This window comes from Vanellus vanellus (genome assembly GCF_965231255.1).
Source record: "Vanellus vanellus genome assembly, chromosome: Z".
Classification (NCBI taxonomy): Eukaryota; Metazoa; Chordata; class Aves; order Charadriiformes; family Charadriidae; genus Vanellus; species Vanellus vanellus.
Genome location: NC_138908.1, coordinates 23,620,953 through 23,634,347, shown reverse-complemented (window position 1 = coordinate 23,634,347; position 13,395 = coordinate 23,620,953). Strand labels below are relative to the sequence as shown.

Below are 13,395 nucleotides of genomic sequence, written 5' to 3'. Positions count from 1 at the left end.
AAGAAGTGGGAGAGGAGGTGCCCCAGGCACCGGAGCAGAGATTCCCCTGCAACCCGTGGTGAAGACCATGGTGATGCAGGCTCTCCCCCTGCAACCCATGGAGGTTAATGGTGGAGCAGATATCCACATGCAGCCCTTGGAGTACCCCACGCTGTAGCAGGTGGATGTGCCCCAAAGGAAGGTGTGACCCCGTGGAGAGTCCAGGCTGGAGCAGGTTCCTAGCAGGAGCTGCGGCCCTGTGGAGGGGATCCCATGCTGGAACAATCCATTCCTGAACGACTGTATTCTGTGGAAAAGACCCACACTGGAGCAGTTCGTGAAGACTTGTATCCTGGGGGAGGCACCCTATGTGGGAGCAGGGGAAGAGCATGAGGAGGAAGGATCAGCAGAGACAACATGTAATGAACTGACAGCAGCCTTCATTCCCCATCGCCCTGTGCCACTCGAGGGGAAGAGATAGAGGAGTTGGGAGTGAAGTTGAATCTGGGAAGATGGGAGGGTCAGGGGAAGGTGTTTTCAGTTTTGTTCTTATTTCTCACCATCCCCCTCTGTCTGTTGATGGAAGGGAAGTGATAGAGCAACTTGGTGGGCACCTGGCAGCCAGCCAAGGTCAACCCATCACTGTGGTACAACATGGCATTCTTTTACCTGTGAGGAGGAAGCTGTGGTGACCCCAACCTCCTGCCCACTGTGCCCCTTGGGGAGGGCAGGAGGTGGCACCAGGGTCGGTGGTAGGGAGTGCTCCAGGGCAGCTGCCTTCTGGTGGGAGGGATAGTTCAGGACTGATGCAGCACTGATCCTGTGTGCAGATGGAGGAAATCCAACATTTAGGGAAGGGATAGACCTACTCAGGTATTTCCCATCCACCAGAAGCAAAGTTTGCACAGCTAGAAAGGTTGGACTTCATAGTTTTGGAAGATCAGACCTGACTTGATACCTCATGTGCTCTGGCAGTAAGTTGGCATTTGGTCATCAGACTTAACAGGACTGCAGAACTTATCGCTCTGATGGAAATAACCCCCTACTGACACAACCTGCAGCAGAGTATATTGCCTTAATGCTATCTTCATTTTCCCAGGAAATTTGGTTTTCTGTTTTATATATAGTATCAGTGTGCTCCCTGCTGCAGCTTCCTCTTTCTACTGTAGCTTTTTTATTGCAATAAAATTACAACCAAGTGTAAGTCTTCAGGTTATTGTTATGATGATAGCAAATTAGGTTTTCTGACTGTTATAAAATTATTAGAAATGGCAGATTGAAAGTGCTCCCTATTATGGAAAATCAGCTATTTCAGTTTATCTTTTTATTTCAAAAATAAAGTGTCTTTAATAGAGAATATATGTAAGTATGATCGGAATTCGTAAAACATTACAAAAAGGGGGCATTGACAAAATGTAATACACTCCTCCTTACTCCTTCACATTGACTGGCTTTCAGTCTTACCTCTTATGGTTAGAAACGGCTGTCCCACCTGGTTTAAAGAAGAAAATACACAGAGTAGCTAGAAAAAAGCCGAAGAACTTTTAACTCTGCCATATATTAAAATTTTGTTTGTTGTCTTGTGTAAGAGATCCTGGGTTGGCACTGCACATGAACTTCTTGGCAAAAGCAACTTATTGCAGAGAAGCCATTGCATAGGAGTTGATGATTCAGCACAACAAGAACCTCCAAGGAGAAAGCTGCATAGCTTACCAAGATGAGGGCTATTCAGGATGGTCATGGGCACAAGAGCTAGGAGAATCCCAGATATGACTTGGTCTAAATTAGCTGGTAAAGAATTTTGTCCAAAGCTTGGTTTAGATATGCAGACACAAACAGCCATGTAATTATCCCTGTCTGATTTTAAAAGGTTACTTTTTTCTATACTGAGCAATCTGCTAGTAGTCAAACTTCCGTAACTTCCCTTGTACCGTCCCTTCCCTCTTCCAGGAAAACTGAGAGTCATTACGGGATGTGTGAAGCTGTTCATCCTGCCACACATTGTCATTTATCACAAAGGTCGGTTTGCCTTCTGCACCTGGGGATTGTCACGAGGAGCAGTAATCAATGACGTTGACTCCTACTCAACGTACAGACTGTTTAAAACACATCCTGATGAAGGAGAAAAACAGGCAGGCAGGCAATTCTGCAATGGCCAGGAAGGAAGGAAGGTCTCACACCACATTTTCTAAGGTTTCGGAAAGTTTTTACTGCTCAGTGCTCTTTCTCCTCACATGTGCTCTTCATTAAGATTAAATAATGTTTATTCTTCATCAGTATCTCTTAAGGGGGGTGTGTGTGTGAACCTGCTGCTTATGAGATAATGGTTTAAACAGTGCTTAAAATAAGGTATGTGTATTTCCAGGGAAGCTGTGTTCACTGAACTGTTTCAGTCGCCAGGCTTTGTGTGCTGCTTAGAGAGGGACAGTACCCACACGATGTGTCACATAGATGGAGAGTGCGTGGACAGAGTCTGTGCCCGTGAGAATATGCCTGAGGCTGCCAATCCAAGGATTTAGGTCTGTATCTTGCACAGGTAGTCTAAGCACCTGGTTTTGAAAATTTGACCCAGTGTTTCCAAAGTTCAGTACCAAGGGCAAAAATCTGCACCCTGCTGCAGGCAGTAGGAGTTCACTCAGTCCACTCTTCTACCTCCTTTTCTTTGCTCTCACTATTTCACTGAACTGCGTATGCATGAGTAGGTAACTACTCTCCTGTCCCAGAAAAGAGAATAACGGTCCCAAAGGAAACTCCGTTCTTAATAAAATATTCAAAATCATTTTCTGGATCTATTGGACTGCAAGAGCTTCATGTTAAAAAATCAGCCTGACAAGTTAATTTTCAGCCAACTTTCAGCTGCAAGTTTTTTTCAGACTTGGTAGGAAAGAAATTGGTTTTCCTATTGAGAACTCTCCTGCTGCTTTAGAAATACACTTGTTCTTATGTGCAGTCTAACCCAATTTTTTAAAGGGGCTAAAGGAAAAAGAAGAAAGAGTGAATGTATTTTCTATACATTTTTCTTCCACTGTGCTGTATGAAGTGCTCTGATCTTCACCTCGCATCTGCATTTCGGCAGTCTTAATTGAAGCTTTGTTCAGGAACCAGCTTTCTGAAAGTTGAGTTACACCAAGGAGAGAAATGTATACACAGTAAAGCAGTAACCTCTGATACACAGTGTAGTTTGAATTTTACTTCCATGTTTTCAAATTAAGGTCTGAGATAATGATTCTCGCTCTTTTAGTAAGTCTGGGTCAGCTGTATTCTTCCATTCAGTGAAAGGCGGGGAAGCGAGATTTGTCAAAATCCGTGTTTGTGGTCTGTGTCTGGTCCTTGATGTTTATCCACCAGCTAAACAGGGACTTCAGAAGTCGTGTATGAGGCAGGAGAAATAATCTAATATTAACATGGATATTTTAGAATGCGGATAATTTAACCCCTATCTGAATGCCCACTGTCTTAAAAGGCAGTAATGCTAGGTGTAACAAAGTGTTTAGGCTCCTTGTGGGATAAAGGTCTTTTTCTATAAATTTCCTGCAATACTTGAGGGAGGAGCCCCACTGGAGGCTAGTGAGAAATGTGCTGCTGCAGTCCCAGCAGGCATTAGTAGCTACTGGTCCAGCCACCGCAGCAGGGGTGGCCTGGACTGCTGCATTTTAATTAGCGTTTCACCAGCCAGCCTAGCCCACATCTAAAGGATCGCAGTTCTACAAATTGTTATCTGTGGAAGTTACAGGTTCAAAAATATTGGCAAGCACTAGTTTGAGTACCATTTATTTAAAAACAGCATATGTCTTTTGTCGGGAATATGCTTATGTAAGGCTCCTTTTGTTTGTGTGCTGAATGCAGTGAAGGCTGAATATCGAAAATGTCTTGTTGGTCTATTGCACTGCCTTTGCAGGCCAGCCTGAACAGAAATTGATTGCTAAAAAGTCCTTTCACCTCAAATATTAGAAAATCAACGCAGCAGCTAAGAGCCACAGATTCAAAATCTGAAAAGGTATGGATGTTTTTCTTGTCAAAATCAAACCAGACAGAAAATGGAATTAGCTTTCTTTTCCAGAACTGTGTATGATTTTTCCACCAGCCTTGCCTTCTTCAAAGATCAGTTCTATTCCTTTTAGAGTGTGGGAGTTCAAGGGTTTTTTCCTTCTACATTATGTTTGTTTTATGAAATTTTCCATTCTCTTTACGAGTTGTAAAATAATGAGGGGAAAGGAAGGGCTGCAGTTGCGCACAATTGCCTGCAAGTGCTGTATATATAGATATTGATGTTTAGAAGAAGCTTTTAGATCAGATTTGAATAGTTTAAGAATTGCTTCTATGTTCACTGTAGAAAGAAAGTTTGTTCTGGTACGCTTTCACATGAAATGCAATTTGTAAGAATTTCCAAATTTACATGTATGTGCTTTTTTAAATGAAGGCAATAGTAGTAATGGCATGGAATATGCATTTTTAAAATATAATTTTCATTTGTATTTGTGTTAATAGCTTTGTCAATGATTTTTTGGTTCTGTCCAGTGTTTAACTTCAAACGGGGCATTTAATATTGAAGTCTAGGAACAGTAATTTCATTCCTATAAATCCATTTTGACCTTTTGGCATATATATAAGAAAGAGTGAATACATGTATTTTAACTTTATACTTCTGTAAAGTGTACAAAAAAATCAGTATTTTTTATGGAAACCAATACTGGATTTTAATCTGTTACTGGGTTTTAGCAGCACAGCTTTCCATGGCTCTGTAATAGGTATAGTTTTCTTGGGACCTTGCATTCTTCACCTGGTTTATTTGGACAAACTAGATTGTGTAATCGTTCTTTGACTACATGAAGCACAAACTAATTTATTTCTCAAAAATCAATTCAGAATTTAAGGAATTTAATCAAAATGAAATTTACAGGAGATTACATTAAGAACTGTATTTGTACTGAGTTGATTAAAAATGCCGTATAAAACCTGGGATGAGTGGGCATGGTATGGACATGCTGACCTACTTTTGAAAGGACCAATTTTCCAACTTCCAGTGAAAATACTGTCAGTGACTGTTCGTTTATTTTATTACAAAAACTACAGCTCCAGGAATTCACCTTTCCTACCTACCTGTGACCAAATAAACATCTGTCTGTCTTTCATTTTGGTTCCCATTCTGGTTTCAGAGGCAGAAGGTTATTGTGGGTGTGGGGAAGGAAAGGCCTTTTCCAACCTGGCTCCAATTCTGTGTCTTTTCTTGCCTTGGCTTTTCTCTCTCTGCTGGTCTCCACCACAGGTCCAGCCTGATCCTGCAAATTCCATTTTCTCCTTTATGTGCAAATTCTGCTGATCACTTCCACCTCCTTAACACCCCTCCTGGGTGTCCCTGCCTTCCTTCCATCTGTGCTGACACCACTATTTTTGACTGCATGTACTTGAAGTGTGACCATGCCTTTTCTCAGCTTCGCAGTCTGGACTCCTTAGCACAGGCAGAAAGCTAATGGTGCTGTCGTCCAATCTCTAAAATAGGGTCCTTCTAAAATAATTGCGGATTCAATAACACCTGGGGATAATAACAAGAAAAATATTCCAGAATGCTCAAAGAAGTGTATATTAGGGGGGGCAAAAAGTTTTACACGTGTATTTTTAATACATTTTTAAAACATTTTCAAAATTTGAGTGAAAAACAACACACATGCAGAGATCAGCCGTTCAGTCGTTGCATTTTAGTCTAATTTCGCTTATTAAGCAGTACTTTTAATACTTTAAATTTTTCATGCAATCATTGGACTAATGGCTGTATAAGTGTATCGTGTCGCCGAAGTATTTATACTTCAGGAAAGCTAGGTCTGTGCTAATGCTGAGTTGCGTGTGTAACAGCTGTGATGCGTTCCATGCACAGGACGTCATGAAGTTTCTCGTGAGTTGTCATTGTCCCTGTTCTAGATGGCATCATATGGAACTGAGTGATTTTATTGTTGATTATGACCAAGTAGTTAAGATGTATACATTACTTTTAGTTTGTTCATAACTTCAAAACCGGATATAGAAACATATTTGTGTAGTGAAGCATATATCATACATGGTAAAGTGGTTTGGTGGTTATTTTGTTCTTTAGCACGTTCACAGTTATACGTCGCCTTTTAAAAGTAAATCTTTTAACAGAATTGTTAAGCGGCTTTCCAGACAGAAACACATATGTCAGTAAAAGAGAATGGCAATGTTTTCAACAATGTAGTAATTCTAGTTCGTACTATTCTCTAACTTGGCCAACTGTATATTCCAAGAATGTGCCTTTTTTCGTATTGCTCCAGCCAATTTTAAATAATTTATGTTTTGAGTTCAGGCAGCCTGTTCTAGGCAGAGATGCAAAAAAGCAACAGCTGGATGCTCTTTTAAATCTAATTTTATTTAGAATTAGATAAGTGCACACTTACATACACAGATATATATATAATAAAATATTTAATATAAATATAAGTGTATGTATGTATTCACCAACTACAAAGACAGAAGAGCTGGCAGGATCAATTCTAAATATGCGAACACAATATGGTTAGTAATCTTGTGGCTGGACTCATCTGTAGTACGGGAGACTTACGTTTCTGGTTTCTAGTTTGAATTGGGAATGGGTTGCTTGTCAATCACACACTGCAGTGTACTTCTGCAAGTAATTTATTAGCTGCTTGGGCTCAGGGTCCTCTCAGTTTCTTCTGTTGAAACCATTCATGCTGTAGGTTTAAATATTCCCTAGTGTTGGTATCTGCTGCTTATCAAATAAGTGCCTTAACCGTTGAGTATAGGTGATCTCTTTCTATAGCACCATTAATATTTATCATACAGATGAAGTGGAACACCACCTGCAGAGAATGGGACATTGAGAGGCTTGCAGTCTGTCTGTCTGGCCATAAATTTCATGCCTGTAGAAAGTGGCATGTTCACGGAGTCACGGAATCACGGAGTTTCAGAGTTGGAAGGGACCTCTAGAGATCATCTAGTCCAACTCCCCTGCTAAAGCAGGATTGCCCAGAGCACATTACTCAGGACTGCATCCAGGCGGGTCTTGAAAATCTCCAGAGAAGGGACTCCACAACCTCCCTGGGCAGCCTGTGCCTGTGCTCTGGCACCTGAACCGTAAAGAAGTGTTTCCGTGTATTTGAACAGAACTTCCTGTGTTCTAACTTGTGCCCATTGCCCCTCGTCCTGTTACTGGAAACCACTGAAAAAGAGCCCGGCTCCATCCTCCTTCAACCCACCCTTTAGATACTTGTACGCCATAATAAGGTCTCCCCTCAGCCTTCTCTTCTCCAGGCTAAAGAGTCCCAGCTCTCTCAGCCTTTCCTCATAAGGCAGATGCTCCAAGCCCTTCATCATCTTAGTTGCCCTTCGCTGGACTCGCTCCAGCAGTTCCCTGTCCCTCTTGAACTGGGGAGCCCAAAACTGGACACAGTATTCCAGTTGTGGCCTCACCAGTGCAGAGTAGAGGGGGAGAATGACCTCCTTTGACCTACTGGCCACACTCTTCCCTATGCAGCAAGAATTGTTGCAATGTTGTATGCAACATTGTATGTATGCAACAATTATTGCAATTGTTGTATGCAACAAGCAATGTTGCCTCAAGAATTTTTGTTTTCTGCATATTTGTGTTTTCTGACCAAATGTATCAACGAAATGTGTAGTTGATAGAAATTCCAGACGAGGTTCTGGGAGCCTGGTTGATGGCAGTTGAGGTTTGATGCCGAAAAACTTAAGGTGAGGGCAAGAGGTTACAATTAGCAGCTGTCTGAGCTTTTCATTTGCACATGATGTTTTTTGCTCTTTGGTGATGAAAGCTTGAATCGCTCCAATTGTATTGGTGGGCTTCCAAATCATACAGGCTCAGGAAAGCTGTATGTGCTGATTCAGCAGAAGGCTTGCTGAGCTCCAGCAGGAAGCCAAAATAAGCAAAGCAAAATGCCCTTATTTGCACAAGGCAGTTCTGCTTGCACATTTACATTAAGACCCATAGGCTGCTTCCTCCCTGCCATCCTCCCCCCCAACACACACCCCTTTTTTCTTTGCTTTTAATGGGAAGAAGCAAAGAGACAAGGAGTCAGGTCTGTACTAGTAATGGTTGTCTGTTAAGCTTTGCAGCAGGCATGGTGTAAGCAGGTTGCCACCCTGTTCCCCAGTCCCGGGTGCTGGTTTATGGCATGGAAGAGAAAGACAGTGTTAGCTGTTAGCTCAGTAATCTGTTTTCCTGGCTGGTGGGAACGTGCTGGGCATAGACACACAAACCAAAAGAGAACTCTCTGAAAGCATTCCCAAGTCTTGTGATATCTTGCCGTCATTTTTTTTTTCCCCCCAAGAAATAGGACTCCAGGGATGTGCTGTCAGAAATCTTTACAATAGGCAATAATTTCTAAACTAGCCCCTCTGTGTGTTTTGAGTGCTGACTAATGAGCCTGATAGCAAACTGCTCATCTGGACACGTCCTCATAAATTCCTGTCTCTCCAGGCTGTCGTATACCTCTTTCGAGGATTATGCTGCCTCTCTTCCCGCTTTGGGTACCGTCAGACGAGCTGTTAAAGGTGGTGCCACGCTACCCCTGCTGGTGTAGCTGTCCATCTCATCACTAAGCCAGTTCTGTTAGATCATCAGAGGTGTTCTAGCAGCTAGGTTTTTATTCACGTGGCAGACTTTGCAGAGCCAGGTTACAGACTGGTAAAATGAACACTGACAATAGCATTACTGAGAGACAGTGGTCACCCAACCACTGCTGCAGCAGCAGCGAACATCTGGAGATGTGCACAGGAATGGTAATCTATTTATTTGGACCATCAGCTGCACAGCTTATCTAATTGTGCCCTCAACCAAATAAAATAATTTCTGGAATGTTTGCTGCCTACTTAGTAAGGGCATATGTAGACTAATGAGTTTAATGTTGATGTCACACACTGAGCATGTGAGGCAGGGTACAAGAATGATTTGCAGTTTATGCAGTGACTTCCCCATTACAGTGCTGTAGTGAAATACTGGAGATATAAACCTTATCACAGCAGGTCCTTCGAATTTTATCTCTTAACATTTTTGATTGTGCTTAAGAGATGTGAGGGTTTTTTTAATGTGATGTATTTTTTTCTTCTTGCTAAATAGAGCCTTTTGAGACTTGGCCAAGGAGAGGAGATCTAATTAAATTCATGTAATGATTCTGGGAGTCACTGAGGCTTGCAGTACTCCCACACATTTATCAATACACTGTTATGAGGGACAAATCATTTTAGCATTTGAGATGAAGTGAAGATTACTTTACGTGTGTTTGATGCATGCTGGCCCTCAGATGATAGACCTGCGTAACCCTTGCCATAGGTGACCTTTCCTGATGAAGAGGGTCTTTCTGAAATAAATCTCAATCAAATGCCAATTCTTGTGCTCACTCATGTACTCAAAAATATGAACATGCCGTCTCAGAGCATTATTGGGCACCTGTGCCCATGCTGAGGAGGCAGAAGTGCCACGGCGGTGCGGTGCAGTGGTGCACCCGGGATAATAGACGCCGTGGCACAGCTTTACGCATACAGCCAAGCGTGGCTATGCCATTCCACTGTTTAAAAGAAAGCTGCTTATGTCATTCTGTCATCTCCTATAGACGTACTGAGATGGGTTTCTCCTGGTTCAGAGAGATCTGCAGTACGATTTGATGTGTGGTATCTGTGAAATCCTTTCACTGCAGAGGGGCTGTGTGCAGTTCTGCAATGTCGTGTGTGACAACGGCAGTCCCCTCTAGCTTAAAGGTCTGCAGCTATTCAGAAGTACTGTTAGAGAGGGTGACAAATCTCCTGAGGACAGGAGGCTTCCAAAAATGCCTCAAATCTAGTGCCGATGCATAGCACTTCAGTGCAAACATTTTGATGGTGGCTGACAGTGAGTTGCTCACCAGCATCTGAAAGTAAAGGTGGTAGAATATAAAGGTACCTGAATTGTTTGTAACCATTATGGTTTTGCCGGAGGTTTTTCCTCTCTTTAGCTAATTCATAGAGTACAGGTCCCTTCCATGACGGTACCAAGTAGAGCACAGCAAGTAACCTCAGCAGCTGTGCCTGCCTCTGGAGACTCCCTAGCTGACCTCCCACTCAGAGAAGTGCCTTCCAACCAGCAGAGTCATAATTTTATGTTGGGAATGCTCAGATTTAGCACCTTCAAGTGAGTACACCTTGAAGGCAACCAGAAGATGTAAGCCCAGTTCACTTTTGCTACGGACAAGCACCACCAGTTTCCACTGAATTAACCACAAGTGCTGCACGCTCCATCTGGTGCCAAATTTGGCTATTTGGGCAACTGGGCAGGGAGCAGCACAATAATTGTCTCTTCTCTTCTCTTCTCTTCTGTCTCAGTCCCCATTACTGCCGTCAACAGTTAGTAAAAGAACCCAATGCAACTAATTGTTGCAAATGGGTTGCCTTAACAAAGACAAGATACGTTGCACAGATTTGGGGCAAGATTATGTTCCTCCCTACCCTGTGGAAACCTCCAGGATGTGTCAGGAGCCAGAAGAGGTGTGACCGGGAGGCATCTTGAGCTACTGCAAGTTCTGTTGGCTGAATAACCTTTGAAGTTCACTGGTTTAACAGAGAGCAGTTTTTACAGTGGGTTTTTTGGTTGCATCTGTGGGAAAAATGAGGTATTTTTGCCCAAACTGGAAGGAGTAGAAAATGTAGTTTCAGCTTGGCAACTCTTGTTTATTGACATATTCAAAGAGGTGTATGTACAACTATTCTTCCTTTTCTTCCTTTTTTTTTTTTTTTTTAATTTAGTGGGGCTACATCCATTGTCTACAGATGCAGGCAGAAAGGGACCCAGAAACCTTACGCCGTCAAAATGTTGAAGAAGACAGTAAGTTGTTTTGTTTTGTTTTGCTTTGCTTTACTTTGGGATATGTTTGGGATTTTCTGGGTTTTTTTCTTGGTTCAGTTTTCTTTGTGGGGGGGAAACGGGCTAGATTGAGGACCCTGCTAAGTGTTTTCTGTGACTGAGCTTATTCTGCTCCTTATCATTAAAACAGCTTTTAGACGTAGCAGTGCTCTGATGGGAATGCCTTATCCCCACAAATCTTGCTTGTACCTTCATCTGGTGCTGTCTATATAGACTTAGATTTGGGCAAATCTTTTTGACAAAAATATCTTTTTCTTTCACTATGGAAGAAAAGCAGTTTCTGAGTGATTTAAATTTTCTGTGGTTTCATTTTGCTTTATTACGTTGTTTTGCTCAAAAAAATATCGTTACATGATTTATCTTTTTCAGAAACTGATTAAAGCACCAGTTCAAATGCAAGTAAAATTAAATATTTCGTGGAGGTTTTTTCCCCTTACAAAATTACAAGAGAACCAGTTGAGACATCACTTATTTTTAGAGCTCCATATATGTCACACTTCTACCACAGCTATTTTTGTGTGTGTTACAAAATAGATGGTGGAAAGCATGAAGAGAGACTAGAGAGGAAAGGCCAGTAATGGATTGGGAGACTTCAAGCAGAAAGAGAGCGTGGGGGATAGGGTAGAGCAGTTCATGTTCCTAAGAGGGGAAGAGAAATTTGAGAGGAAGAAAGCAAGCTGTGAGGCATGGACGTGATTTTTATTCATGAGTGGTTTCGATTCAGTTTATTCCAGTGTTAAATCATCCATTATTCCATAAAGTTCAGGAATGTTCACATGTAGCGACATAATGATGGGTGGGTAGGCGTAAACATGTCTAAATGCTGAATTAACTGGTGGTCTCTGTGCAAGACATAATGAGTGGGTTCCACATGAGTAAAACGTTGGCATTAATTTGTCATCTTTGAAAGTAAGCCAAAGTTTAAACTGGCGCAGAAATTCAGTTGTGTGTGCTGGTTTTGGATTTGCATGTGGTGCGCTGGGGGAAGCAGAGCATGTGAGGAGCTTGCATTGCTGCAGCCTGCAGTCTGTCCTTCCGATGGAAATGCAGAGAACTTAATTTTTAAGTTTTTGTCAGTTCTTTATGCCAACAATTCCCATAATGTTATAGGTGTATGCTTTCTTATAATTCTCATTCTGAAATGCACTAGGAAGAATGATATTACTTTAAAATACTTTTTTGCCCCTGTTTTTGGCCCTTGTGGAGTTTAATTCATGTTTACAATGGCCACATTAATACTGGATCCATCTATTTGTGTCTGAAACTATTCGATTTAGTCTTTGGGTGGACTTACTTTAGCACAGATTTTTTTAAAAACTGTAGGAAAAATGGCAAGCAAGAAGAATGTAAGAATACGGTTATGTAAGTTGTTTGCACAGCAGAAACAGCTTAGCTTAATGCAGCCTTGATTATATGAGCAGTGTGGTTAAGCAGTTCACGCAACTGAGTTTTTCCCAATGTAATTGGTACACTTTGGGATGTTTTGTTATGAGGACAAGTGGTTCTATTACACAACTGAGCTTATCTGTATAATAGAGAACATGGGAGGCGATACTGTAAGGATGTACCACTGCTTGTGTCTGTGTGCCGTGAGCTACTGTAGCTCTGTTCCAATTTGGAGACGTAATTATTGTCACAGAGACAGAACTAACTGTGTGTTACAGTGCTCCCACAGCAGGAGGCCTGATCTTTGCTCAGAGTATCTCGGTGTAAAAATAACCAAGTGTGGGCCAAATCATATACCAAAATGTTGATTGGCTTAAGTTTCCTGTTGGCTTTTTTTAAACTGAAAAAACAGATGGCAGTTCAATACTGGAGGAAAAGTGATGGGAGAAAAAGAGGAAGAGCCTGTGACTGTTTCCTTTTGATGCAGAGTCACATTTCTTTAATTCTTTAATTCCCTTTCTTAAATGCACATAAGGGAGCTCTGAAGAGCAAGAGAAATTAGAAGACGACAAAGGAAGATGTTGAAAGAGCAAATATTCTGATTTTCCATTCAAACTGACTGACTTTAAACACTGCACCAAACAAGACTAGCTCACTGGGGAAAGAGTGTCTGTAAAAACAGGGTGAGGATCAGGGAGAGGGTGGTCCAGCTTGTTCTGGCAGTGGTAACAAGTGATGTGTGATTAGGAGTCTGGTGGCTGACTGGCAGCTCCAGATTTGTGAATGCTGATCACTACAGTACTGTAATTTCAAGTACAGCATTAGAAATGATTACTTTTGTCCCATGGGAACAGCTCAGATGAGAAACAAATGATCCTTTTGGATTGAAGTAGTGTGCTAGGAACAGACTGCAAGAAACATAAAATGCCTGTAAGTGTTCTTTTCATTTAAATAATAAGATTAATTTTTCATTTTGCCTGACTAATGCATTCTCATTTAAGAGCAAATAAAATTTTGGGCAAGACATATCAGCTGATTCTGAGAATACAGACTTGTGGAGAGATGTAAGGTCTTAGGAGATTCTGTAATTAATATTTTTTCACCATCTAGCATAATAAAATAGTATTCTTAGATTATTTATTCAGTTC

The 13,395-nt window shown here is 41.6% G+C and overlaps 1 protein-coding gene across 1 annotated transcript in view; it reads left to right on the top strand.

Annotated features, from left to right (window-relative positions):
- CAMK4 (calcium/calmodulin dependent protein kinase IV) overlaps positions 1 to 13,395 on the top strand; it is a gene marked incomplete at both ends in the record, with an annotated part of 170,047 nt that overhangs the window by 63,654 nt on the left and 92,998 nt on the right. The window contains one exon of the mRNA XM_082497511.1: positions 10,744 to 10,822. Coding sequence (XP_082353637.1) covers positions 10,744 to 10,822 — 79 coding nt within the window. The remainder of the gene's footprint in view (positions 1 to 10,743; positions 10,823 to 13,395) is intronic.